The sequence below is a fragment of the Hypomesus transpacificus genome, chromosome 18 (genome assembly GCF_021917145.1).
Source record: "Hypomesus transpacificus isolate Combined female chromosome 18, fHypTra1, whole genome shotgun sequence".
Lineage (NCBI taxonomy): Eukaryota > Metazoa > Chordata > Actinopteri > Osmeriformes > Osmeridae > Hypomesus > Hypomesus transpacificus.
The window spans coordinates 11,771,728-11,798,677 of NC_061077.1; the positions used below are offsets into that span (position 1 = coordinate 11,771,728).

General features: G+C 40.4%; 5 protein-coding genes and 1 pseudogene across 10 annotated transcripts; all 6 read right to left on the reverse strand.

The window, feature by feature from the left end:
* Positions 1–434: 434 nt before the first annotated feature.
* On the reverse strand, positions 435–7,278 carry LOC124480255 (annotated as a pseudogene).
* On the reverse strand, positions 2,596–5,126 carry LOC124481019 (immune-associated nucleotide-binding protein 7-like). The gene is made up of 4 exons (XM_047040764.1): positions 4,931–5,126; positions 3,981–4,769; positions 3,806–3,850; positions 2,596–3,630 (listed from the first exon to the last, which is right to left on the reverse strand). The coding sequence occupies exons 1-4, from the start codon at positions 4,959–4,961 to the stop codon at positions 3,329–3,331; spliced, it is 1,167 nt and encodes a 388-aa protein (XP_046896720.1). The 5' UTR covers positions 4,962–5,126; the 3' UTR covers positions 2,596–3,328.
* A 561-nt stretch (positions 7,279–7,839) lies between the features above and the next one.
* LOC124481022 (immune-associated nucleotide-binding protein 2-like) lies at positions 7,840–11,293 on the reverse strand. Of its 3 annotated transcripts, none has more exons than XM_047040776.1 (5): positions 10,575–11,293; positions 10,348–10,426; positions 9,428–10,186; positions 9,255–9,299; positions 7,840–8,872 (listed from the first exon to the last, which is right to left on the reverse strand). In XM_047040776.1, exons 2-5 carry the CDS (start codon positions 10,376–10,378, stop codon positions 8,571–8,573), a joined length of 1,137 nt encoding a protein of 378 aa, XP_046896732.1. In that variant the 5' UTR covers positions 10,379–10,426; positions 10,575–11,293; the 3' UTR covers positions 7,840–8,570. The 3 variants fall into 3 exon arrangements, with proteins under 3 accessions (XP_046896732.1, XP_046896731.1, XP_046896730.1); XM_047040775.1 differs by having other exon boundaries at positions 10,551–11,293; XM_047040774.1 differs by having other exon boundaries at positions 10,348–11,293.
* Positions 11,294–13,132: 1,839 nt separating this feature from the next.
* Positions 13,133–16,222, reverse strand: LOC124481017 (immune-associated nucleotide-binding protein 6-like). Its single transcript, XM_047040761.1, has 4 exons — positions 15,790–16,222; positions 14,797–15,633; positions 14,623–14,664; positions 13,133–14,449 (listed from the first exon to the last, which is right to left on the reverse strand). The coding sequence occupies exons 1-4, from the start codon at positions 15,818–15,820 to the stop codon at positions 14,148–14,150; spliced, it is 1,212 nt and encodes a 403-aa protein (XP_046896717.1). The 5' UTR covers positions 15,821–16,222; the 3' UTR covers positions 13,133–14,147.
* A 347-nt stretch (positions 16,223–16,569) lies between these two features.
* On the reverse strand, positions 16,570–22,825 carry LOC124480971. 4 transcript variants are annotated; one of them, XM_047040674.1, is made up of 11 exons: positions 22,513–22,825; positions 20,715–20,854; positions 20,485–20,535; positions 19,019–20,305; positions 18,691–18,924; positions 18,301–18,525; positions 18,042–18,099; positions 17,785–17,925; positions 17,634–17,693; positions 17,360–17,536; positions 16,570–17,094 (listed from the first exon to the last, which is right to left on the reverse strand). In XM_047040674.1, the coding sequence occupies exons 1-11, from the start codon at positions 22,709–22,711 to the stop codon at positions 16,874–16,876; spliced, it is 2,793 nt and encodes a 930-aa protein (XP_046896630.1). In that variant the 5' UTR covers positions 22,712–22,825; the 3' UTR covers positions 16,570–16,873. The 4 variants fall into 4 exon arrangements, with proteins under 4 accessions (XP_046896630.1, XP_046896631.1, XP_046896629.1 ...); XM_047040675.1 differs by lacking the exon at positions 22,513–22,825 and adding an exon at positions 21,139–21,446 and having other exon boundaries at positions 20,485–20,532; XM_047040673.1 differs by lacking the exon at positions 22,513–22,825 and adding an exon at positions 21,139–21,446.
* Positions 22,826–23,112: 287 nt separating this feature from the next.
* On the reverse strand, positions 23,113–26,087 carry LOC124481000 (immune-associated nucleotide-binding protein 3-like). Its single transcript, XM_047040732.1, has 5 exons — positions 25,572–26,087; positions 25,240–25,276; positions 25,026–25,064; positions 23,815–24,918; positions 23,113–23,563 (listed from the first exon to the last, which is right to left on the reverse strand). The coding sequence occupies exons 2-5, from the start codon at positions 25,265–25,267 to the stop codon at positions 23,265–23,267; spliced, it is 1,470 nt and encodes a 489-aa protein (XP_046896688.1). The 5' UTR covers positions 25,268–25,276; positions 25,572–26,087; the 3' UTR covers positions 23,113–23,264.
* Positions 26,088–26,950: the final 863 nt, after the last annotated feature.

The following is a 26,950-nucleotide window of genomic DNA, read 5'->3' on the forward strand; positions in this document are numbered from 1 at the left end:
ATTTATTGCTATCTGTATATTTAGGAAGTTCACTTATCTAAGCTCAGCATAGATGTAAATTTGTTCCGTGTAATTATATGTTATGTTATGCCAGGTGCTTGCGTTGTCTTGTCTTAAGAATTTCAGTGCCCAGACTAACCTTGTGTTGTTCTGTGCACCTGACAAATAAAAGACTTGAAACTTGAAACTTGAAACTGGATCTCTGTGAGAGGAATTACAGGTTTTTCTTTTTCTTTAGTAAGAACAACACAATGGCGTATGTTTAAAATTACTGGTCACTTTGGAAAGCAAGCGATAATATAAAAAAAAAAGCTATGATAGCTTAAATCTGTCATTACGACCCTTACAACCCATAATATCCTTCCCAGTACTACTAGTCTTATACAAGTAGCTTTCCTGGCTACTACTGCAGTATTGCACTACAAACTACAACCTCATTTAAAGGTAATAAGGTATTCGGGGCAGGCCTGGTCGTCGTGAAAGATGACAAACATGGTGGGGCTCTGTATGTTGTCTACCAGGCTGTCGTAGCGGTCGTTGGGCAGCTGGGTGGAGCGGGACGGGGGGATAATCATGTCTATCTCTCCTTGGGTGTACTGTCCTGTCAGGACCCTGGCCACAAACATCAGCTGGTTGCTGTCCTGGTCTGGCTGTGAGTAGGTGGGTTGAGTGGAGTAGCTGGCCTTCACAGCAAAGTATGTCCCTTTACCATCAAAAGTGTCAGAGTGAAAGGAGAGAGGGTACCAGACGACAGGAATCCAGGGCAAAAACGGTCTGTGAAAGGTCACTTGTTTATTGTGGCGAATCTGGCGATGTTAGTACATTGGCTAAAAAGCCGCTAGTCTAGTAAAGTTAGCTGGCTAAAGGCCACCCAGAGTCTTCAAATCCCCTAGCAATCATAGCTACCAATAACATTTAGTCATTTAGCAGACACCCATATCCAATTACGTTCTACAACTTGCTTCAACAGTTCCATTTTATTCGGAAAACAAATTAAACACGCACACCAGTCAACTATAAATCAGGTTTATATTAATATATTTTCTTAAATACATTTGAATAATAAAAAAATAAAAAGGCATTTTGAACAAACTTAGAAATTAAAGGGTTACACAACATTTCACTTAAGTTATTCAGGTTATTTAACATTAATATGAGTTCCCCTAGCCCCCAACCCTGGTTAATGAGTGAGGCGTTAATACATGTCGTCCCCTGTAGGCGCTGTGACTGGCTCGTCTCCACGCGCTCACTGACGTCCAGGTCCACCAGACACATAGATGCTGCATTCAGACACAGTTTACCGGTAGTCTCAGCCTCCAAAATACATCTGAAAACCATCAAGGCTGGTGTTTTAGGGTGGGAAGAGAGGCAAAGCATACCTCAACCTCAGTGGTGACCTTCCGGTAGCTGAGGTTGGTCACAGTGACCTTGTTTGTGGCCTTGCGGATCTCATGCTCGGGCCTCTTGTTGGGCTTGCCCGCGTACAAAAGATCGCGCAGTGTCTCGTTATATACCTCCACAAAGCTTGCCGTAAAAGTGTACTAGGGAGAAACGATTTTTGGTATCTGTTACCTCTACTCTACAGTGAGATCTGTATGGTTCTGAAAATGACCTAATTATTTATATTCATCTAAGAACCAACCAACCTCCCAGCCCTGCTGGTGGAGACCCTCGGCAGCAGTGAACACTTGCTGGACCGCCCTGGGGATCACACCCCTGCTGGTCTCAGTCTGACCCCCCTCCATGGTGTAGGTTTTGCTGCTGCCGGTCTGGCCGTAGGCAAAACAGCAGACACTGCATCCGTCCAGGGCGGACTGGACCAGCACGTGGACCTCTTCGAATACCTCCTTTTGGCTGGAGGAGGGTCCAAACACCCGATCAAAGGTACATTTGTACTCTTTTGTTTTGTCTGGACGGCCTGTGTTGGACTGAGGGAGGATAGCAGGTGGGATAGGGAGCAGAATGACATTATCTTCCATGACCATCATTCATGAAAAATAGTCATGGAAAAAAATGACAATTATAAATAGTTTCTATCTCTAAAATGAGTGAGCAGGTGTCAGAAAAGCACTGGTTCTCATCTGCTGATGTTTGTTAAAAGTAATGGACCTGTTGTCATTGACTGGGAGGTTAATGAGGTCCATTTGACCTCCAGTAGTTGGTGGGCACACTCAGCAGAATACCCGGATGTTCCCCTGCACAGACTCCTCTTTATTTGCTACTATATTTTGCAGTTTCTAATTTCTGCATTTTTTATTATAATCATGTCACCATATTCTCTCTGCCATAACTCATCTGAATACATCTTTTTTTTATTCATATTTTCTCTATGAATTTATTCATATCAATGCTAAGGATTGTAACTTTTTTTCAGACCATTTTTCATGTCCAGTAACTCTTTCAACTGCATGTAACATGCACACGTCAAGACTTGTGTTGTCAATTTCAGCTATTTTCACTTCTAAAGTCTCAATGTTTTGACACTTGTCAGACAGTGGAAACATGATTAGCTTATAGGTCCATGTATACTTGAAAAAAAGTGAGGTGATGTCAGAAATATTAATCTTTATCAAATACTACACAGTCAGTCGGTGAAGAAGTTAAAAAAGCTTTATTGCTGGCCCCCGGCCCACAATGAGTCAAAGACCAAACGCCATGGTGGTCACAAAGTTGTCTGCTAGCATGTTGTGCTAGCTAACCATTTAAACAAAACCGCTCTCCACAATCATTTGGTAATACACAGGCATGCAACGGTCACATGGCTCTCCTTTCATTGGCTCTCTTGCAAAGACTTTGCGCTCAAGTGTGCGTTCCTTGCAGTGGACATTTACAACATCAACCCTACTCCCACTAGGTGACCAGCTAATGGTCACCAGACCTCAGTCTCCCTTCTAGCTCTGTCAAACTGTATCTCCTACTAACCCCCAACTCTTCTTAGTCTTCAGCCCCAAGATAAGGGTCTTGTATGTTTACCTAAGTCTGAATCTTGCCAACAGTTCATTTGGGGGTGGCCTCTCTAAACACAAGGCTAAACACAGTATCATTTAAAACACAATAAAAGGTTACATTTTCAACTTTTCTGACATGTGAAAAAAAGTATCAATTGTGTACATGGCCACTGTGCAAGCAGTAACAAGAAGTAGAATGAACACATGAAAAAACAGCAACAAAAAAAAAGTTTGTAATTATTGCTCAATAACATTCTTTAAATGTAATCGTTTGTCATGAAATGCCGTATTGAATCTCAGTTGGTATTTATGAAGATAATGCAGTCCATCATACAGTCCTGAGAATGGTTCATTAGAATGACTTTCATTACTTCATTCCATCACCATGTTTCTCCGAGTTTGCTCAGAAAGGGCATGACCGACTTCTTCAGGTCGTTGCGGGGTAAGAACTTCAGGGCGTCTCTCGTCTTTGTGACAGAGTCGTTTGCTCCAAGGTGTTTTAGTAAAAGCTGCACCAGCGTCACCTTGTCAGCTTTTTCAAGTGCTCCAGCAGGGACCCTTTTCTTGTCATTATTTCCCATTTGTAAATGTAACTTGAATTTTTTGATATCGTCTTCAAGGAGTTCATCCAGGATTTGACAAAGACTGGTGGTCCACTCATTCTCATCAATGTCATGGCCCCCTGGTGTGATAGAAAGATAGACTTGTTTCAAACATTATTCAAACATTTAAAAGTTTATCTATAAGTTTACTTTATGTAGAAAGTGCAAATTGAGAGCGTCTGCTAAATGACTAAAATGTAATACAAATATAATATGTATAGAAAACAAACTAGGCAGTACGAAGACATGACATACTTGGTTTTTTTATGCACTTATCCTGAGTAACTGGGCTTTGGGCTACTGTGAAAACAAATGAAAAAAGTTATTAACTTGTATGTAATATTTGTTTTAATTGATATCGTTTTTTACATTTTGATGTTCACCTGATGAGAATGTTTAAAAATCAAGGATTTTTTGTCTATATACTTACATTCAGAAACTGTGTTCACTTCAATTAACTGCTGTGTTTCATTTGGTGAGTCAGTTCCTTGTGTCGGCATTTGCACTGTTGGACATTGGTTTCTTTTTTTTTCCCCATGTATTTTTTTGATCAATGTTTTCCCCTGTTTTTCCCCTGTAACCTCTGTTTCCTCTGTATTGTCTTCCTCATCTGCAGGTGTTTTTATCTGTACTTTAGGGAGCGTTTCCTTCAGATACCTTTGATTGTGGTTTTTTGTCTTCATGCTTTTTACAGCATCTGTTACCATTTTGCCCTGATCGTAATCAGAGGACTCCTCTCCACTCTTGAGAACAACATACCTCCCTCCACATTTCTGAATCAGCTCATTAAAAGAATCGACATATTCCTTAATTGTACCGCCTGTCTTATCCACTGCCTCCTCATTAGTGAACACCACCACGGTATGATTCCAGACTCTGGCCGTCAGCAAACTTTCCAGAATTTTCTGCTCACTTCCGTCAAATGGCTTCGACTTCAAGTCTACGACCAGAAGAAAAGCATCCGTTCCATTTTGAAACAACGATCCTTTAATCTGATCTTTTGTCTTCTTTTCAATATTTTCAAGGCTGTACCATCCAGGTGTACGGACAATAGTAATCAGACAGTCATTTACATTACGCAATTTTCTAACACTAGTTCTATGATTGGATTGCCGAGAAGGAAAAGTCTTTCTTCCAAGGATTATGTTTCCAACAGTAGTCTTTCCTGCAGAATGACTTCCTATGAGCACAATATTCAATTCTGTAGGATCGTTGCTGGCTTTACACGGGAACACAGACAATAAACAACATAAGTGATAGTACAGTAACACAACATTTGCATATATTTAGTTTTGTGATGTGCATATCTTATGTATTACATTTTCTGTAGAGTAAAACAGCAGTTTAGTAAATTCTAATACAAGGTAATAAGCAACTTACATGAACGTAGTTTACATACACAGCTCCCCATTTTCTGTATTTTCAAGTTTGTGTCCCGATATTATGAAAATCAATGTCTTCACCTTTTCGAAAATAGTATGAATAATAAAGCAAATCTTGTTTAAGTAATTGTAGCAATAGACAGGGCAGCTAGGCAGCGAGGGATGTGTGCGCCTGTTTCTGCAGAAAGTACACGTGTTTTGACACGTCGTATCATATTTCAAATCATACATGGTGGTTCTGTGCCAGTGCGAGCTGCCATTGGCAGTTAGTTACTAAACCAGGAAGAGGAGCTGAACTTCCAGTTCTTCAAAAGTCATGTTTCATTCACAACTTGAATACGATACGATACAAAGAACTTTATTGTCCCGCTCAGGGAAATTTGTCTTGGTCTCTGTGGTGCGTCATCATAAATGCCTTGACAGTTACAGTAACAACAAACAATACATCCTCAGCCAAACATTATCAACAGTTACATAACAGTATTACACATCCCAATAGAATGTTGGTTTGAAGTCAATTGTAAACACAGACGTTTTTCTTTTTTTTCACAAATAGATAGTATCTCTTTCTAATTTCCAGTTCTTGGGAACTCCAGCTCATTTCCAGGCTATGGAATGTGGATTAGGCCTACGCTAGACAAGTTGAGACATTTCAAGACTTTCAGGCCAGCAGTTTAAGAGACAAAAAGACACGTAACCCAATAAAACACATTACTTGGTTAGTTCCAAATGACTGAAACCGAAAAAATAACTTGGGAGAAGTAACATCACATGTTGCAGCATGGGTCTTGTTAAGGAATGTGTAGCTGTGTAGTGGATAATAATACGAAGGCCCTTCGTTGAGAAAGTGGTCGTGACAGAGATCAGAGAGAGTTCTTCCCATACCAAGTTCTGCCTCCCTGTCCTTGGGGGAGTGTCTTTGATGGGTCATTGGTCAGAAGACCACAGGGTGGGGATGTGATAGTCCAATTAAATGTCAAAGGTGTTGGGGTGGCACAAGGTGGGCAGTCCAAGGATCTGGTGTTGTTCAGAGAGGGAGGGGAGCGAAGAAGACCCACAGGTCTAAGGCAATCCAAGGGAGGGGGGGGGCTCCAGAGAAGGGAGTAGATCGCCCCAAGGTCCTGATGGCGTGCAGGGAGATGGGAGCTGCGCCTCCAAGGAAAGGGGGGGGGGGGGGTCGTGTCTCCAGGAGAAGGGGTGAGGCAGACTAGGCCAGGGTCGATGATGTATGGGGAAAGGTGGGGTAGGGTCTCCAAGGGGAATGCGGGTGGGGCAGTGTCGATGATGCATGGGGGAAGGTGGGGTAGGGTCTCCAAGGGGAAGGGGGCCTCAGGACAGAATATATCCAAAGGTGGTCAGACCTGCTGGTCTAAGCCGTCCTTAAACAGAGAAGAGTTACTGTCCCAACATTACCTTATCTCCCAAGTTGACACTTTGACTCCCAGAGGCTGAGAGACCCTGTTGTGCTCACTGCCGTCCCTGAGCATCACAAACTCGCCTCCCAAAACAGTTTGCCTGACATCGGCATTCTTGCCCACACACTGAAGTTACAATTTAGCATGATCTTACTTTGGGATGTGAGAAGTTGTGTGTCTCTCCTGTATTACTGTGCTGGCTAACTCCCATGTTTACCTGTATTTGACATGTTTACCTGTATTTCTTGTATCTCCTTATATATCAGACGAGGGATTACATTTTAGACATTTGGTTTCAATGAGAGAAGAATGGAATGTTGGACACAGGTCACATGGATGGAATGTACAACATATTTGATTCTGAAATGACATGGTCTGCTGAAGTGAAGCTTAAGCCTAGTTTATACTTATGTCGCCGTCACTTTTGAAATGGTCGCCGACGGAAAAAAAAGTGTCACTCAGGCTGGTCCAGGGTGGACTGGACCAGGACGTGGACCTCTTCGAATACCTCCTTTTGGCTGGAGGAGGGTCCAAACACCCGATCCAAGCTAAATTTGTACTCTTTTGTTTTGTCTGGACGGCCTGTGTTGGACTGAGGGAGGATAGCAGGTGGGATAGGGAGCAGAATGACATTATCTTCCATGACCATCATTCATGAAAAATGGTCATGGAAAAAAATTACAATTATAAATAGTTTCCATCTCTAAAATAAGTGAGCAGGTGTCAGAAAAGCACTGGTTCTCATCTGCTGATGTTTGCTCAAAGTAATGGACCTGTTGTCATTGACCGGGAGGTTAATGAGGTCCATTTGACCTCCAGTAGTTGGTGGGCACACTCAGCAGAATACCCGGATGTTCCCCTGCACAGACTCCTCTTTATTTGCTACTATATTTTGCAGTTTCTTAATTTCTGCATTTTTTATTATAGTCATGTCACCATATTCTCTCTGCCATAACTCATCTGAATGCATCTTTTTTTTATTCATATTTTTCTCTATGAAATTATTCATATCAATGCTAAGGATTGTAACTTTTTTCCAGACCATTTTTCATGTCCAGTAACTCTTTCAACTGCATGTAACATGCACACGTCAAGACTTGTGTTGTCATTTTCAGCTATGTTCACTTCTAAAGTCACAATGTTTTGACTCCTGCTCCGACATGTGTATAGAGGATGAAACCGGTTTAATAATAATAATAATAATTTAAAAAATAGGTACCCCTGCAGCTTTGCCCCTAATTAAATTAGGTCCATCATTGGATGACAGAAGACAAGTTAAAAAAAAAAAAATGTTCTAGACTGCCCTCTAGTGTTAAAAACCCTGCATGTCTCTTGTGCTATGTCTGGAGACATCCTGCCCATCAAATTGGAACACTGACACTAGTCAGACAGTGGAAACATGATAAGCTTATAGGTCCATGTATACTAGAAAAAAAGTGATGTGATGTCAGAAATATTAATCTTTATCAAGTACTACACAGTCAGTCGGTGAAGAAGTTAAAAAAGCTTTATTGCTGGCCCCCGACCCACACTGAGTCAAAGACCAAACGCCATGGTGGTCACAAAGTTGTCTGCTAGCATGTTGTGCTAGCTAACCATTTAAACAAAACCGCTCTCCACAATCATTGGGTCATACACAGGCATGCAACGGTCACATGGCTCTCCTTTCATTGGCTCCCTTGCAAAGACTTTGCGCTCAAGTGTGCATTCCTTGCAGTGGACATTTACAACATCAACCCTACTCCCACTAGGTGACCAGCTAATGGTCACCAGACCTCAGTCTCCCTTCTAGCTCTGTCAAACTGTATCTCCTACTAACCCCCAACTCTTCTTAGTCTTCAGCCCCAAGATAAGGGTCTTGTATGTTTACCTAAGTCTGAATCTTGCCAACAGTTCATTTGGGGGTGGCCTCTCTAAACACAAGGCTAAACACAGTATCATTTAATACACAATAAAAGGTTACATCTTCAACTTTTCTGACGTGAAAAAAAGTATCAATTGTGTTCATGGCCACTGTGCAAGCAGTAACAAGAAGTAGAATGAACACATGAAAAAACAGCAACACAAAAAAAGTTTGTAATGATTGCTCAATAACATTCTTTAAATGTAATCGTTTGTCATAAAATACCATATTGAATCTAAGTTGGTATTTATGAAGATAATGCAGTCCATCATACAGTCCTGAGAATGGTTCATTAGAATGACTTTCATTACTTCAGTCCATCACCATGTTTCTCCGAGTTTGCTCAGAAAGGGCATGATCGACTTCTTCAGGTCGTTGCGGGGTAAGAACTTCAGGGCGTCTCTCGTCTTTGTGACAGAGTCGTTTGCTCCAAAGTATTTTAGTAATAGCTGCACCAGCGTCACCTTGTCAGCTTTTTCAAGTGCTCCAGCTGGAACCCTTTTCTTGTCCTTATGTCCAGTTTGTAAATGTAACTTGAATTTTTTGATATCGTCTTCAAGGAGTTCATCTAGGATTTGACAAAGACTAGTGGTCCACTCATTCTCATCAATGTCATGGCCCCCTGGTGTGATAGAAAGATAGACTTGTTTCAAACATTATTCAAACATTTAAAAGTTTATCAGTATAAAGTGCAAATTGACCACACATTTTCTAGTTTAAACATTATTATTATTATTGTTAGATCATAATAATAATGATTATGGGGTTCAGATGGCTGAGCGATTAGGGAATCGGACTACCAATCAGAAGGTTGCCGGTTCGATTCCTGGCCGTGCAAATGATGTGTCCCTGGGCAAAGCACTTCACCCTATTTGCCTCGGGGGGAATGTCCCTGTACTAACTGTAAGTCGTTCTGGATAAGAGTGTCTGCTAAATGACTAAAAATGTAATACAAATATAATATGTATAGAAAACAAACTAGGCAGTACGAAGACATGACATACTTGGTTTTTTCATGCACTTATCCTGGGTAACTGGGCTTTGGGTTACTGTGAAAAAATGAAAAAAGTTAATAACTTGTATGTAATATTTGTTTTAATTGATATAGTTTTTAACATTTTGATGTTCACCTGATGAGAATGTTTAAAAATCAAGGATTCTTTGTCTATATACCTACATTCAGAAACTGAGTTCATTTCAATGAACTGCTGTGTTCCATTTGGTGTGTCAGTTCCTTTTGTTTGTTTTTTCCCAGGTATTTTTCTCTTCAACGTTTCCCCCTGTTTGTCCCTTGTAACCTCTGTTTCCTCTGTATTGTCTTCCTCATCTGCAGGTGTTTTTATCTGTACTTTGGGGAGAGTTTCCTTCAGATACCTTTGATTGTGGTTTTTTTTCTTCATGCTCTTTACAACATCTGTTACCATTTTGCCCTGATCGTAATCAGAGGACTCATCTCCACTCTTGAGAACAACATACCTCCCTCCACATTTCTGAATCAGCTCATTAAAATAATCTACATATTCCTTAATTGTACGGCCTGTCTTATCCACAGCCTCCTCATTAGTGAACACCACCACGGTATGATTCCAGACTCTGGCCGTCAGCAAACTTTCCAGCATTTTCTGCTCACTTCCGTCAAATGGCTTTGACTTCAAGTCTACGACCAGAAGAAAAGCATCCGTTCCATTTTCAAACAACGATTCTTTAATCTGATCTTTTGTCTTCTTTTCAATATTTTCAAGGCTGTACCATCCAGGTGTACGGACAATAGTAATCAGACAGTTATTTACATGACGCACTTTTTTAACACAAGTTCTATGATTGGATTGCCGAGAAGGAAAAGTCTTTCTTCCAAGGATTATGTTTCCAACAGTATTCTTTCCTGCAGAATGACTTCCTATGAGCACAATATTCAATTCTGTAGGATCGTTGCTGGCTTTACACGGGAACACAGACAATAAACAACATAAGTGATAGTACAGTAACACAACATTTGCATATATTTGGTTTCATGATGTACATATCTTATGTATTATATTTCCTGTAGAGTAAAACAGCAGTTTAGTAAATTCTAATACAAGGTAATAAGCAACTTACATGAACTTTGTTTACATGCACAGCTCCCCATTTTCTGTGCAAGTTTGTGTCTCGATATTATGAAAATCAATGTCTTCACCTTTTCGAAAATAGTATGAATAATAAAGCAAATCTTGTTAAAAGAAAAATGTTTACCACATTATTAAAAGTAACTGACATCTCTATTAATGTTGACAGGAATGCTTTTGCAGATCTGCACCTACTCAAATGATCAAAGTTAACTGCACCTCTCAGATCTAGATGACTCTCAGTTATACCAGCAAGAGGTTAGAGTTTTGAGCCTAATCATCTCATCAAGCTCACCACATGCCCACAGTTTGAGCACACTTCCTGTCGATGCCTCTATGAAGCAATTAAATGTTCTGCAACTCCTTTCTCCTCTTTCCACACCCCACTATACTGGCAGTTTTACATGCACTGTAATCATAATACAATATGCAATGCAATTATACTAGATCTGGTGAAGTTCTTATGGGACTCAACTATTATACTAAATCCAGTTCAAGTCCTTAAACAACCTTTACGAAGGCATCCCTTCCATCTGACCTGACCTCCATTGCTTTTATAGGGTGTTCTGGATTAGAGCGTCTGCTAAATGACTAAATGTGTTGGTCATCCGATGTTATGCAACCTCTAGTTTTCCATTGTACAGATGCATCTGTTGTACAGGGAAAGTTGTGACATCACCCACCATTACTAGTTTCCTGAGGGTAAGACCAGCGGAGGAAGTACCTGTGATGCTTTTGAAACGTAACAAGGCAACACACTGACTGACACAATCTCACTAATGTAGATCTCTTTATCGTGGAAGATGAAACAACTTTGACATTAATCTGTTCTATTACTGTATTTATCACTTAGACAGTAGACAACTGGGTTAGACCGGGAGACAGAGAGATAAGAGCAACAATCAAAGAGCGAGAGGGAGACAGATAAACAGAGACAGAGAGATAAGAGTGACAATCAAAGAGAGAGAGAGAGAGACAGATAGACAGAGACAGAGAGACAGAGAGATAAGAGTGACAATCAAAGAGAGAGAGAGAATCAGCATAGAAATACGACACAATATTTTATGTTTCAACTTTTTAATATTTCTCAATCAACTTTAACGTTGTGTCAGGATGTGATTCTATCTGCAGCTAGAAGAGAATTAAAATTCATATGAACTAATGAAAGTTCTGCTTTCCAAGAACCTCAAAGGAAGCTGTACTTCTCAGTACACCCTCTCTTTCTCAGCCTTAAGAACAGTTTCAAACCACAACCACTGACCAAGTGCCATTGAAGAATTCGAGTGGCGCTGTGTAGATCTGAATAGTGAAGGGATATGGTTTTAATACAATTTATTTAGACTATACAATTACATATGATTAAACAAAGCTTTGCTGATCAGTCTCAACGAAGGAGGTGCCATCCACACAGATTGTTCGTAAGAGTGATAGAGAACTATCACACATGCAATGCCTTATATAAACTTTAGATCAAATGGCATTCTATAAGGTCAATCAATTAATGTAGCAAACTCTGTGATTGGCTAACTCAACTTAGTAACAGCTTGAAACAATACATCTCCAGTGTGTCCCAAAGTTCTTTGATGTCACAGCTCTCTCCAGAGCAGTAGATAATAAAGCCACAGGGGTTGACCAGTCAAATGGTCAACTGTCCTTTATGTGACCATCTTCAAACAATACTTTTAATTAACACAAACAATGAAACAGGACACAGTCCTTCTAGCCAAAGTTCAGAGCAACTGTCTCATTGACCCCTTACAGTGACCAGAGGACAGAAGACCATATAAGATGCTTCACCCATCCCCAAGCTGCCCACAAAGCCATCAGCACCTCACATTCCTTTGAACTCAACTTATATTATATTCCTGTCTCTTACCAATGAACATAGAAGATCATAGATTTCATACACATACATTTATGCATATGACCAACATTTCTACCACACCAAGCTGTTTTTAGGGCCCTGCTGGTTACATGTGTGATCCTCTTCGTTTGTGTCAGTAGGTTTGTCTCTGTAACAGTCCTCTTTAAGAATCCTAACCCCTTTTATCCCCAGTTAATGCACGTTTTAAAATGTATATTGGGTATTGAGTAGTTTTTCTGAAATAAATGAAAGACCAGTTTTCAAACGTTAGTTAACAAAGTCTGTTCATCTGTACAGTATAACTACTGGTTTTCATAGAAAATGGCTTCATACAAAGTTGTGAATACTGTTTTTTATTTAAAAGTAAACAATCCGAAATTAGAAATGATAAATGTTTGATTTAAAAAAAAATTATGTGGAGGAAAATAAACTATATACACACACTTAGGGTGTGTCTTAATCTTGTCAGGTTTATAGTGCAGACACTGAAAAATGTAAGCCAAAGCTCTAGTTTTCAATGAAAGAAAATACAGTAAAACGTGAATAATAGCAAAATTGAAAAATACTATATTAATACAATGATGGTTTATTTGATGTAGACTGTATAACTATGGCATCATTGATTGTAGACTATATCAGCATAGCTATGGGATAAATGATAAAAGTCTATATTACATGTCGTCTAAATCTACTGCATCGGTAACGTGGAGCGGAAAGCTTCTTGACTTGTGTATGGGCTGAGTCTACACTAAAACCCCAGAGGGACTAAGCACCTAATTGATGCGCTTGTTAGATGTAAAATAACGTTCCAACCTTGCATTCTTGGTTAGGCAAACTTTATTTCTCACGGTAAAATCCAATTCATAAACATGTCCTTACATCCAAACTTGCATCTAATTTACATGTAACATACCTTTTGTTATACAAATGAAGCGGTCAAAAAGCTATATGCGCTCTCCCTCCGTCAAGCAACACCTGACGCCTGCGTGAATGTTCACACCTTTATTGTGTGAGCCCAATTAAGGTGGAGCGCCATCTAGAGTCCCAAACAAGATTAAAACATGAACCGAAATGGCTCCTACACAGATTATTTACTATATATAATATTACCCGTGGTCAGTTATTTAAAGTGATTTCATGTTTCCTAAGTCATTAGAATGAAGAGTCCCTCACCCTTTTTTCTCCAGGAAGGCAATCCTGTAGGTCTTCTCTCCCACCTCCTCCACCTCTCCACATTCCCCTCCTACATTTCTCCTGATATTAAAGTATCTCTTGATCCGCTCCTTGTCTGTGTTAGTCAGATGTTTCACCTCAAAAAACACAGCAAGCTGGAACCTGTAATGTTTTGCAGACAACGCTCTGCCTTTTCGAATAAGTCTGGTCGTCTGAAACAAGTTTAGGCAATGTTCACGTTTTGACTTTCATTTTCACACTTCAGAACAGGAAAGCAGGTGGAGCATCGTCAACACTTTTTTTTCACATGCGTGTGATGATGCAAGTAAAAAAAAGCTATATTATAGACTGTCCTCTACTGTTTAAAACCCTGCATGTCTCTTGTGCTGTGCCTGGAGATATCCTGCCCATCATATCAGAACACAGACACTATTCAGACAGTGGAAACATAATAAGCTTAAAGGTCCATGTATACTAGAAAAAAAGTAATGTGATAAAAGGTATCAGTTGTTTACATGGTCACTGTGCAAGCAGTAACACAGAAGTAGAATGAACACATGCAAATAATGAAAACAACTTTCTAAAACAGAAACACAAAAAAAACGTTTGTAATGATTGCTCAACAACATTCTTCAAATGTAATAATTTGTCATAAAATACGGGATTGAATCTCAGTTGATATTTATGAAGATCACGCAGTCCATCATGCAGTCCTGACAACAGTTCATGAGAATGACTGTCATTACTTCAGTCCATTACCATATTTGTCCGAGTTTGCTGAGAAAAGGCTTCAGCCACTCCTGCAGGTCTTCACAGGGTATGCTCTTCAGGGCATCCCTTGTCTTTATGACAGAGCCGTTTACTCCAAAGTGTTTTAGTAATAGATGCACCAGCGTCCCCCTGTCTGCTTTTTCAAGTAGCCCACCTGGGATCCTTTTCTCGTCTGTATGTCCAGTTTGTAAATGTGACTTGAATTTTTTGATATCGTCTTCAAGGAGTTCATCCAGGATTTTACGAAGACTAGTGGTCCACTCCTTCTGATCAATGTCATGCCCCCCTGGTGTTTTAGAAAGATAGACTTGTTTTAAACATTATTCAAACATTTCAATGTTTATCAGTATAAAGTCCAAACTAACCACACATTTTCTAGTTTAAACATCATTATTATTATATCATAAAAATATAATATGTATAGAAAACAAACTAGGCAGTACGAAGATATGACTTTACTCTTTTTTTCCATCCTCTTATCCTGAGTAACTGGGCTTTGGGCTACAGTGAGAAAAATAAAGAAAATATATTTAGTTGTATGTAGCATTTGTTTTATTTGATCGAGTAACATTTTAATGTTCACCTGATGAGAATGTTGTTTAAAAATCAAGGATTCTTTGCCCATATACTTACATTCAGAGATTGTGTTCATTTCAATGAACTGCTGTGTTTTACATTCTTTTCTTTTTTCTTTCTGATGAACTCTCTCTGCCTTCAATTTCCTTAATCTCATTTCAGTTTCATCAATCTCTCTGTCCAATAGTTCCCCCTGTAGCAGGGGAGTTGTATTGTCTTCCTCATCTGAAGGTGTTTTACTTTCCCCATTATTGATCTCCGGTGTCGACAAAAGTCTTGGAGCATTTACCATGCGGGTAGGGCTACTCTGCACTTCGGGGAGAGTATCCTTCGGATAACTTTTATACTTGTTTTTCTCCATCCTCTTTACAGCATCTGTTACCCTTTGGCCCTGAGCGTAGTAAGAGAACCCATGTCCACTGTAAAGAACAACATACCTCCCTCCGCATTTCTGAATCAGCTCAGTAAAATCAGGATCTATGTATTGCTCAATTGTAAGGCCTCTATCATTCAGTGTCTCCCCATTAGTGAACACCACCACGGTATGATTCCAGACTCTGGCGGTCAGTAAATCTTCCAGCATTTTCTGCTCACTTCCGTTAAATGTCTCCGACTTCATGTTTATGACCAGAAGATAAGCATCCGCTCTATTTTCAAATAATGATTCCTTGATCTGATCTTTCGTCTTCCTTTCACTCTCTTTAAGCTTGTGCCATCCAGGTGTGCGGACAATAGTAATCAGACAGTTATTTACATTATAAACTTTTTTAACACAAGTTCTAGAACAGGATTGCCAAAAAGTCTTTCTTCCAAGGATTATGTTTCCAACAGTATTCTTGCCTGCATTATGACTTCCTATGACCACAAGATTCAGTTCTGTAGAATATTTGCTGGCTGTACATGAGAACACAGAGAATAAACAACATAAGTGATACTACAGTACAGTAACATATATTTGGTTTTGTGATGTGCACATCACATAGTAATACATTACCTGTAGAGTAAAACAGCAGTGTAGTACATTCTAATACAAGGTAATAAGCAACTTACATGAACGTAGTTTACATGCACAGCTCCCCATTTTCTGTACAAGTTTGTGTCTTGATATTATGAAAATCAATGTCTTCACCTTTTTGAATATAGTATGAATAATACAGAAAATCTTGTTTAAAGAAAGTGTTTTACTACTTTGTTAAAACTACTGACATCTCTATTAATGTTGACAATGCTTTTGCAGATCTGTACCCACTCAAATGATAAAAGTTACACGTTTCGTCTCAGATCTAGACTACTCTCAGTTAAAGCAGCAAGAGGTGAGATGTTTAGGCAGTTGATCAAAACAAATGTTTTGATATCTATTTCCTGTCGTTCTCTTCCAGCTCACCACATGCCTGAGACAGTTTCAGCTCAGCGACACCAAAACATCAGCACACTTCCGCTCAAAGCTGAGGTACAAGAAGCCTCTATGAAGCAGTTAAATGCACCTTCTTTATCCTCTTTCCACACCCCACTATACTGGCAGTTTTACATGCACTGTAATCATAATAAAATATGCAATTATACTAGATCTGGTGAAGTCCTTATGGGACTCAACTATTATACCTAATCATTTTAAGTCCTTAAACAGCCTTTACCAAGGCATCCTTTCCATCTGACCTGACCTCAATTGCTTTTACGGGTTGTTGGTCATGTGATCTTATGCTACCTCTAGGTTTCCATTGTACAGATACACCTGTTGTATAGGAACAGCCGTGATATTACCCAGCATTACAAGTTCCTGTGATGCTTTTGAAATGTAACTAGGCAACACACTGACTGACACAATGTCACTCGTGTAGATCTCTTTATTGTGGAAGATGAAACAACTTTGACATTAATCTGTTTTACTTCTGTATCTATCACTAGACAGTAGACAACTGGGTTAGATTGTGAGACAGAGAGATAAGAGCGACAATCAAAGAGAAAGAGAGATAATCAGAGAGAGAGAGAGAGAGTGAGAGAGAGAGAGAGAGAATCTGTGTCTTTGAAGACACTTTCCATTTCCCCAATTCCATTACAGTGTTTTACCGTGTTACATTAATAAACTGTGTGCCTATATTGTCGACACAACTCCACACCCCTCAGGTGTCAACGTTCAACTCCATATGCTCCCCAGAACAAGTTTCACCATCCAACTCCACAGCGTCTCCGAGGGTAACAGCTGCTCTGCAGAACGTCTGAATGCCAGGAAAACGTCCATCTTGAAGAGGACGAGGCGAACCAGTTTGAGGTGGTGGAGAGGAGTGGAGGATGCCGTTGCCGTGACTCCCTGGAGAATGCTGTCTGCCACCAGCTCAGGGTCCAGCCCCCCCTTACCTACGTGATGACATCATTACAGCACATCATTATATTACATCACAGAAAGTGAAGATCCAGTCATTTACAAACAGGGATGTATTTTTACGACTGCCCAATCATTCTCAAACATCCCAACATTTTGGAGATTAATGTTGTTATTAAGTTTATTGTGTTATATATAATATCTGAGAGTTTAGGTTGGATATCAATATGAATACATGGGCAACAATGATGGTGCCATCTCTGGTGCCTGGCATCATCTCCAGGCAGCAGGAACACTGACCTGCACTGATAGCAGGGATGGCCACTGACTGGTATCCTTTCTGGTCACATGTCTTCATGATGTCACTGACCAGGCCTTGGATCACGGTGGTGTTGCTCTGTCCCCACACGTGCAGAAGGGACTTGCAGGGGAATTGACCAGGCTTGGTCTCATACAACCCTCCTCTGGTCACATGGGCTAGCGGAGGAACGGATCAGAACAGTCTTAGTTCACTGACCTCAGACCAGCTTGGTGAGAGGTAGGAGGCTGTGAAGGCGGAAAGACGATTTATCACCTGATCTCAGTTCAGTTTCCACCTCAGGTCCGGCCACGGTCAGGATATTTTTGCATACAGCTGCAAGGAAGTAAATAAAATAAACACAATTCTGATTTGTTTACTATTTAAGTTAACAAGAATCAATGAATCTTACTGCTCAGGTTATTACCTGACTGTAGGTCAACAAAGTCAGTCGTGTTGACAATTACGTCTGTCTTCTCGTTGGTGATGTCACCAAAGACCACCTGCACTTGGACTCCTCCCACTTTCAGCGTGACGTCATCCAGCACAAAGGTCAGTGAGCGGAAGACTTGAGAAAAAAGAAAAAGTTCTTGTAAATGAAGGAGGGATAAATACACTCAGTTTATGGTACTTGCTGTGTCACGGGGTCACCAGTCTATTAATTTATCAATAAATCAAGCTTGCCTTGTCCTCTCACGTTCAGCATTTTGGAGTTGAGGTTCCTGTGCACATCCTGAAAGCTCTGGAATGACAGTAAAGGTATTTAACAGCCATACTATCCATTTACTTTACTCGTCATTTCAAATGTCCTATTTGTCTTCAAAACAAATTCATTCAGGGGATTAGCAAGGATTAAGGTCTTTTTTCAAAGGGAACCCTGCTTACAATGATAACTTGGTAATAAAAAATGATGGATGAAGGTTTATTAAATCTAACAGCTCACCTCATCAGAGTCAGGATACCCAGGCTTGATCACGATGCGGATGGTTGAGATTAATCCTGTAGATCCTGACCACCCAAACTTTATAATCTCTTCAGTCACAATACGTATCGCCTCATGCAAAGGGAATTTGAGAGCTATCCCAGGTCCTATCACGGGCAGAGCCACCGAACTCAGGCCCTGCTGCCTGCACATGTCCAGAACCAGGACGAGTCCAGTACGTAGTGCCTGTATGGGGGACAGAGTTTCCATCTGGTAAAGCCACGTTATTGTGCACGGGTTAAATAGGGGACACTCTTCTGACAATGAGTATCTGCAGTTATCAATTTGCTTCACTTACTATTTCAAATGTCATATATATTATTGAATAAAAAAACTTTACAAAAAACATACCTTCTCACTTTGACCCTGTGCTGCATCCCAGGGCAGGCACTCTATAAAGAAGACCTTGCGTTTCCCGAGGAACGAGGACAACTTGACTTCCAGGACCTCCCCTGCAGTACGACACTGCCCCCCTGCTGCTAGGTCAAAGCTGGCCTTGACTTTGCTTGATTGTCTACTCAAACATTTGCCTATCTTGCTGGAGCACAGTTGTGTTTTCATCATGGGGACCACCAGGGCATCCACCTGTATCACAGTAGAGGAGAATACCAGGTCTTCGTTAAAAGTTAAGATTAGTAGGCAGATGAGACTAATGAGTTGAAGAAAGGATTTGCGGTACCTGCTGGTCTTCCAGACTGCCGAACACAACCTCCAAGCCTGCTTGGCTGAGAGTGTGACTTGTGGGAGCTGGATGAGGACTGCTCCCTCTAGTGGAACTAGCTGTACTTCCAGCCTGAGTGGCATTTCCTGCTCTGAGAGACTGGGTTCCAGACACGCCAACACCAGGTTCTTGTGATCGAGAGGGTGTAAGTTTCACGGCTGCTTGTGGCTTCGTACCCGTCAAGCCTTTGTGAGCCTGGTTGAGCTGGTAGTCCACTAGTATCTTCTTGAGCCTCCCCACCTCTTCACTGTAGCCCACCAGTTGCACTCTGGTCCTGGGGTCTCCACAGGATCCTTGCTGGTATTTGACCACCACCCTGGGTCCTGTGACATTGGCCTCATCCAGGGCTTTTCTTAGGGCTTCCTTCAGCCTGTCCAGTGCTGGAGATTGGCCCAAAGCTCCCTCTAGTGGCTCAGTGAACAAGCACAAGTCCTTCAGAACCATGGATGCAGCTTCCTCTAGGGCATCTGATGACAAGCTGGATAGGATCAGGTCCGATCCAATCTCCAGAGCAACTGGGCAGCACAGGCTTCGCTCAAAGCAGGCCTGGAATCTGGAGACAGAATCACTGGCCTTCATGAAGTCTAAGTTAATCTTGGGAAGCTGAACCAGTTTTTCCTTTATCATTTTTACAAGCTCTTGTAGTTTTGTCAATCCCAGCTGAACTTCTTGGTTGGGTCCCTCGAGGATGAGATTGTTGGGTCCATTTTGGGAGATCTTCACTCCGGGGCTGAGGACCCTCAGTTCCTTCTCAAGCTCCTCCTTCACCAAGTAGTACTGTCTCTCTGACACTGGCCAATCATTCCTTGTCTGGTTCTTCTCCTCCAGCATCTTCAGCTTCTCCTTCACATCCCCTATTCTCCCCACCACCACCACAGCAAAGTCCTCCTCTTCCAAGTACACCTTCACATCCTCAGTCTCCAGGGCAGCCATATTCGACTTTAAGATCTTCATCTTCGTTGGCTCCACCTCATAGTGGGGACGGTAGAAATTCTGCACACTATTAAAGATCTGCTCCACCTGCAGAACCCATTCAAGTAGCGTTGGCCTGGCAACTGGCCCCGCCCCAGCAGCCTCACCCTTCACCACAGCCTGCTCTGTCTCTGGGGAGAGCTGGACGGAGGATTTGAGGGCGATGAGCTGTTTGTTCAGAGCCTGGTTTGCCTTGGGACAGTCCCTGAGGTACTGGAGGAGGTATTGGTCCATGATGAACACCTTCTCCAGCTCCTTACTGCTAGATGGGGTCTGAGAGAAAAAGGAGGGTCTGAATGGGTGTCCTGTTTGTATGTATTATGTGATAACACATTACACGAAAACAGAATGTCTTTGTTAATTGTAACATCTTCGTGTTTTTAATACATAATATGTGGGTGATATCTATGGGGGAACATTGCTACACACTGAAAAACGGAAGAGTGAACAACCTCAGCAGAATGTGGTTGAGTCTGTGACACGGCAAGGTACTCTCCACTCTGCTGGTAAACATCAAAACCGGTTTGCCAACATACTGTACCACCAAGACAATTGTCAAGTGTGGCTTCTGTACATTCCTAAATATTATTTGTTATGAACGAAACATTCATTTTATTTGCCTCAATTTCAATATTTATTAAACACACTTGCTTTACGACAGTCCCTTGGTATTGTGACCCACCTGTTGGTCGTCCGAGGGCAGCTGTGGAGGTTGATGTGGATCTGTGGAGTCAGGAGACCGTCTGTCTCTCACTGAGACACACAGCTCACCACCTGGCAGGGGGATCACATGGTCTCTTCTCTCCAACACTCTCTCCTGGACTGGGGGTCAAAAATAAGACAGGAAGTGAATTGACCAGTTAAATTCATACATTTGTTAATGACAGATTATTTACTATTATTTACGGAGTCAGATGGCTGAGCGGTTAGGGAATCGGGCTAGTAATCAGACGGTTGCTTCGACTCCCGGCCGTGCCAAATTACGTTGTGTCATTGGGCAAGACACTTCACCATACTTGCCTCAGGGGAATGTCCCTGTACTTACTGTAAGTCGCTCTGGATAAGAGCGTCTGCTAAATGACTACATGTAAAGAAGAGTCCCTCACCCTTTTTCTCCAGGAAGGCAATCCTGTAGGTCTTCTCTCCCACCTCCTCCACCTCTCCACATTCCCCTCCTCCATTTCTCCTGATATTAAAGTATCTCTTGATCCGCTCCTTGTCTATGTTAGTGAGATGCTTCACTTCAAAAAACACAGCATGCTGGTACCAATTATCTGTAATGGTTTGCCTACAACGCTCTGCCATTTCTAACAAGTCTGGTCATCTGAACCAAGTTTAGGCAATGCCCTTCAAGTTTTGACTTTCATTTTCACACTTCAGAACAGGAAAGCAGGTGGAGCATCGTCGACACAGACTTTTTTTTGTCACACCCGAGTGATGAGACAAGTAAAAAAAAAAAAAGCTATATTATAGACTGCCCTCTAGTGTTTAAACCCTGCATGTCTCTTGTGTTGTGCCTGGAGACATCCTGTCCATCATACTGGAACACTGACACTATTCAGACAGTGGAAACATGATAAGCTTATAGGTCCATGTATACTAGAAAGTGATGTGATAAAAAGTATCAATTGTGTACATGGCCACTGTGCAAGCAGTAACAAGAAGTAGAATGAACACATGCAAATGATGAAAACAGCAACATTACAAAACAACAACACAAAACAATTTTTAATTATTGCTCAATAACATTCTTTAAATGTAATCATTTGTCATAAAATACGGTATTAAATAACAGTCAGTATTTATGAAGATATTTCCATTGTGCAGTCCTGAGAATGGTTCATTAGAATGACTTTCACTACTTCAGTCCATCCCATGATTCTCCAAGTTTGCTGAGAAAGGGCTTCAGCAGGTCCTCAAGGTTGTTGCAGGGTACTTTCTTCAAGGCATCCCTAGTCCTTATGACTGAGCCTTTTACTCCAAAATGTTTTGGTAATAGATCCACCAGCGTCTCCTTGTCAGCTTTTTCAAGTGCTCCTTTTGGGATACCGTCAGAGTTTAAATACATCTTGAATCTTTTCATATCATTTTCATTGAGTTCATCCAGGATTTCAAGAAGACATCTGGTCCACTTCCTTGGATCAATGTCATGGCTCCCTAATGTGATAGAAAGATAGACTTGTTTTAAACATTGTTAATTCATTTAAACATTAACCTGTTGAAAACTTGAGACACTAACAACATACATTTGTTAATGACAGATTATTTACTATTATTTACGGAGTCAGATGGCTGAGCGGTTAGGGAATCGGGCTAGTAATCAGACGGTTGCTTCGACTCCCGGCCGTGCCAAATTACGTTGTGTCATTGGGCAAGACACTTCACCATACTTGCCTCAGGGGAATGTCCCTGTACTTACTGTAAGTCGCTCTGGATAAGAGCGTCTGCTAAATGACTACATGTAAAGAAGAGTCCCTCACCCTTTTTCTCCAGGAAGGCAATCCTGTAGGTCTTCTCTCCCACCTCCTCCACCTCTCCACATTCCCCTCCTCCATTTCTCCTGATATTAAAGTATCTCTTGATCCGCTCCTTGTCTATGTTAGTGAGATGCTTCACTTCAAAAAACACAGCATGCTGGTACCAATTATCTGTAATGGTTTGCCTACAACGCTCTGCCATTTCTAACAAGTCTGGTCATCTGAACCAAGTTTAGGCAATGCCCTTCAAGTTTTGACTTTCATTTTCACACTTCAGAACAGGAAAGCAGGTGGAGCATCGTCGACACAGACTTTTTTTTGTCACACCCGAGTGATGAGACAAGTAAAAAAAAAAAAAGCTATATTATAGACTGCCCTCTAGTGTTTAAACCCTGCATGTCTCTTGTGTTGTGCCTGGAGACATCCTGTCCATCATACTGGAACACTGACACTATTCAGACAGTGGAAACATGATAAGCTTATAGGTCCATGTATACTAGAAAGTGATGTGATAAAAAGTATCAATTGTGTACATGGCCACTGTGCAAGCAGTAACAAGAAGTAGAATGAACACATGCAAATGATGAAAACAGCAACATTACAAAACAACAACACAAAACAATTTTTAATTATTGCTCAATAACATTCTTTAAATGTAATCATTTGTCATAAAATACGGTATTAAATAACAGTCAGTATTTATGAAGATATTTCCATTGTGCAGTCCTGAGAATGGTTCATTAGAATGACTTTCACTACTTCAGTCCATCCCATGATTCTCCAAGTTTGCTGAGAAAGGGCTTCAGCAGGTCCTCAAGGTTGTTGCAGGGTACTTTCTTCAAGGCATCCCTAGTCCTTATGACTGAGCCTTTTACTCCAAAATGTTTTGGTAATAGATCCACCAGCGTCTCCTTGTCAGCTTTTTCAAGTGCTCCTTTTGGGATACCGTCAGAGTTTAAATACATCTTGAATCTTTTCATATCATTTTCATTGAGTTCATCCAGGATTTCAAGAAGACATCTGGTCCACTTCCTTGGATCAATGTCATGGCTCCCTAATGTGATAGAAAGATAGACTTGTTTTAAACATTGTTAATTCATTTAAACATTAACCTGTTGAAAACTTGAGACACTAACAACAAAAGCTAGCTTGAATGGGTGAATGTACTTATGTTATTTGGAATTACTCATGGCAAAATATTTGTTGCCATTTTTTCACCCTTCAAAAAGGATTGTCTCTTGGCCTTCTGTATAACTCCCATTTTTATTCTATTGAAATACTTTTTTCTATTCAAACTAAACTCACTTGGTGGAGACGATGCGGACATCTTAATTTCACGGTGTTCTGTGTTCTTTTTTGGTTTCATGGAAGGGACCACTGGACGTTCTCTGATGGTGGGAGTCACACTCTGCTCTTGAACTAGTTTTTGTTCTTTTTCCTTCCTCAGGTCTTCAATTTTCTTCGTCAGATCTTCATTTTCTTTCGTCAGGTCTTCATTTTTCTTTCTTAGGATCTTGCAACTTGGACAATCACGATTGGTCTGTCCATTTACATGACCCACATGTTCTGTGAGTCTCTGAATCAGTTCATCTTTCTTCTCTATAATGTTTGTCAGTCGCGCTATCTCAGCATCTTTTAATTTAATTTCTTTTTCGAATTTTTTCTGATTGGATGGATCCTGAGATTCTAGTTTCTTATGGGTAAGGAGGATATTAACATGAATTTTTAATAGACTAACTCTTTTACAAAGCTTCAGTTTGATTTTTTTCGCCATTTTTTCTTTTTCTTCTGGGCTTGTTTCATTCTTCAGACAGAAATGTGTATCTTCATTAGCAGCTATCACCTCCTCTAACTTCTCGATTAGGCTCTCGACCTGATCATTGGAGGACTTACTTTTGGCATGTAATTTAAAATATCTGTTTTGACATTTGTTTACCAGGTCTTCAAGGTTGTTTGATTCAATGTAAGTGTCAATGGTACATTGTTGCAGCCTCTTTCCGCTGGTGAACAGAATCATTGCATGATCCCAAAACCTGGGACCAAAACGCTTGGTCAGAAAGTCTGTTGTTGCACTGAGATGGTTTGAATAACGTGTGCCAACACGAATAACTAGCAGTATTATGTGTGGCCCATGGGTATGTGGAGGCTCTATACAACGCACAGTATCAGTTTTTATCTGATTTTCACTATGCAAAAGATGTTTGAAAGAGCCTGCAGTGCGAACCAAAGTGATTTGTCGATTACAGATTTCCTTTATTATTTTTTTGTGATGTTTTTGAAAAAAGGTTGGGCTAAATTTGAACTTCTTTTCTCCAAGGATGATATTTCCAGCTGTATTCTTTCCTTCTCCTCCAATCAGCACAATGCCAATGTTGTGAAATAGAATATTCTCTAGACATCTATTCCTTCCTTGAAGACAACAAAATAACATAGTTATGAGATGGCAGTGCAAAGACATGTCCATGTTAGTATTAACCACTGTGTGATGAATAAATGAGTTCCTAGCCAAAACTTACCTAGTTCATCATTATGAAGAAGTTCCATTTGGTCAGTATCTATTGAAGAGATTTAAAGCATAAAATAAATACATTTTTCCTTCAAATTACACAATGTTGTTACCATGAGGAATGATATGTTATTTTTTCAAAAGTACCGTTTTTAAAGTTAACTAATCAACAATGATTAAATTATTGATGAATTCTTGATTTATATGACATGGACATAACTTACCAGCTGGACGGCTTCGTCTGTTACCCATGTTTGTTGCCTGGGGTGATTTGTATATACAAATACAATTCAGAGTTCTTGGTATATCCAAAATGCTAGCAAAATGTTATGGCTCTGGCTATTTGTTGTACAATTTATGGTTTGGATGATCTCTGTCATTGCTTACAATCCACTGGGCTTTTAAAACATTTGTATTCATCCAAACTAATGAATAATGATAATTCATAGTTGATATTTATGATGATGGTACATCAGTGACATTAACACACTACAAAACTTGTATTTCATAAAGTTAATTCATACAATTAAAAGTATTTATAACTTTTACTACTTACATAAATCAGATTATTTTACTCCAATAGAAACCCGCATTGGTCTCTGACTCCTTTAGAGCAAGTAGACCGAAATGCAGGGAAAAGCAGGCAGGATCAAAATAAACTCAAAGCATTCCGCCAAAAAAATCTGGAACACAAAGGACTACTCATACAAAGGGTAACCCAAAAACGAAATTGATAAAGACTGCAGGGGACTCTACAGCAGGGGTGTTCAATCCTGGTCCTTAGGGTCCGCTGTCTTCCAAAGCTTGATAACAACCCAATCATCTGAATGAGGTGCAACCAGTTTGACTCTGGTTAAGGATTATGAGAAGTCACGTGACTTACGTGACAAGGACTTTTAGAGAAGTAAGCATACAAGATATTGTATTTAGATCTACTAATACACCTCTGTTTATGTTGTCTGGAAATATATGGGAAATCTAATGTACCCACTGAAATAATAAAAGATAAAACAAGCAAAATTTGCTGTACAGATACATTTATTATGTATATAACCGGACCTATCCTTGCATCGGAACAGCATTGTGATGTCAGGCCGGAATGTTTTTGCCATCCGGACAGTTTTTGGCACAACATCTCTCCTTATTTATGGAAACATTGCAGTCAGCTGAAACATGTCTGCTAGGGGCAGGGCATCAGAAGACTCATTCTAACGGAGAATGTTGATTACTGAGGGTTAATCTTATCTTTACAGTATGTTGTGTTGTTAGAGAACGCATACAAGACAGACTGCATGAACTATGTTACATTCAGGAATGTGCAGGTGTGGCCCTGCATCAGTTCAGGCTTCCAAACATGGACAGATCTGCTACCAGTTTAATGAAGCAATTGTCTTTCCAGAGATAAACTTCATAAGCCTAACCAGGAACTGGATTTATTTAATATAAATCCATGATATATTATTCCTAAGTGTTGCTAATACTGACACGTGGCACAGCATGTGAACTTGTGTTGCTTTTTCAAATTTTGAACTACAGATTCAACTGACACAATCACACTCATGTAGATCCCTTTATTGTGGAAGATGAAAAATTGAAAACTCATCTGTAATAAAAAGTTAAGCTAAAACAAGTGACTTTTATTTTGTTCTACTTGGTTCTGTTTTGATTGGTTTTTATCTACTAATGTAAGGGTGTATCGCTTGTACCTTAGTCAACTAGGTCATAGATTGTAACACGGGGAGAGATAAGAGAGACAGAGAGAGAGACAGAGAGATGAGAAAGAATCAGAGAGAGAGACAGAGAGATAAGAGAGAGAGACAGAGAGATGAGAAAGAATCAGAGAGAGAGAGAGATAGAGAGAGAGAGATCTGAAACGGTAGACATGGTAACAGGTATGTCCTCCTCAGGGCTGGATGGTGAGCTGAGTCTGGCCGT

Excerpts from the sequence above, each read along its gene's own strand:
- LOC124480971 (XM_047040674.1), bottom strand. The coding sequence starts at position 22,711 with ATGGCAGAGCGTTGTAGGCAAACCATTACAGATAATTGGTACCAGCAT. Across the intron at positions 18,100-18,300 it reads GGTATCCTGACTCTGATGAG|AGCTTTCAGGATGTGCACAG; the intron begins GTGAGCTGTTAG and ends CTGTCATTCCAG. Across the intron at positions 17,926-18,041 it reads GCTGAACGTGAGAGGACAAG|TCTTCCGCTCACTGACCTTT; the intron begins GCAAGCTTGATT and ends TTTTTTCTCAAG.
- LOC124481019 (XM_047040764.1), bottom strand. The coding sequence starts at position 4,961 with ATGGGGAGCTGTGTATGTAAACTACGTTCAT. Across the intron at positions 4,770-4,930 it reads TGTATGTAAACTACGTTCAT|CCAGCAACGATCCTACAGAA; the intron begins GTAAGTTGCTTA and ends TCCCGTGTAAAG. Across the intron at positions 3,851-3,980 it reads AGTGAACACAGTTTCTGAAT|TAGCCCAAAGCCCAGTTACT; the intron begins GTAAGTATATAG and ends TTGTTTTCACAG.
- LOC124481022 (XM_047040776.1), bottom strand. The coding sequence starts at position 10,378 with ATGGGGAGCTGTGCATGTAAACAAAGTTCAT. Across the intron at positions 9,300-9,427 it reads AATGAACTCAGTTTCTGAAT|TAACCCAAAGCCCAGTTACC; the intron begins GTAGGTATATAG and ends ATTTTTTCACAG. Across the intron at positions 8,873-9,254 it reads TAAGTGCATGAAAAAACCAA|GGGGCCATGACATTGATGAG; the intron begins GTATGTCATGTC and ends CTATCACACCAG.
- LOC124481017 (XM_047040761.1), bottom strand. The coding sequence starts at position 15,820 with ATGGGGAGCTGTGCATGTAAACTACGTTCAT. Across the intron at positions 15,634-15,789 it reads TGCATGTAAACTACGTTCAT|CCAGCAAATATTCTACAGAA; the intron begins GTAAGTTGCTTA and ends TCTCATGTACAG. Across the intron at positions 14,450-14,622 it reads TAAGAGGATGGAAAAAAAGA|GGGGGCATGACATTGATCAG; the intron begins GTAAAGTCATAT and ends CTAAAACACCAG.
- LOC124481000 (XM_047040732.1), bottom strand. The coding sequence starts at position 25,267 with ATGGGTAACAGACGAAGCCGTCCAGCTG. Across the intron at positions 24,919-25,025 it reads TCTTCATAATGATGAACTAG|GAAGGAATAGATGTCTAGAG; the intron begins GTAAGTTTTGGC and ends GTTGTCTTCAAG. Across the intron at positions 23,564-23,814 it reads GTCCGCATCGTCTCCACCAA|GGAGCCATGACATTGATCCA; the intron begins GTGAGTTTAGTT and ends CTATCACATTAG.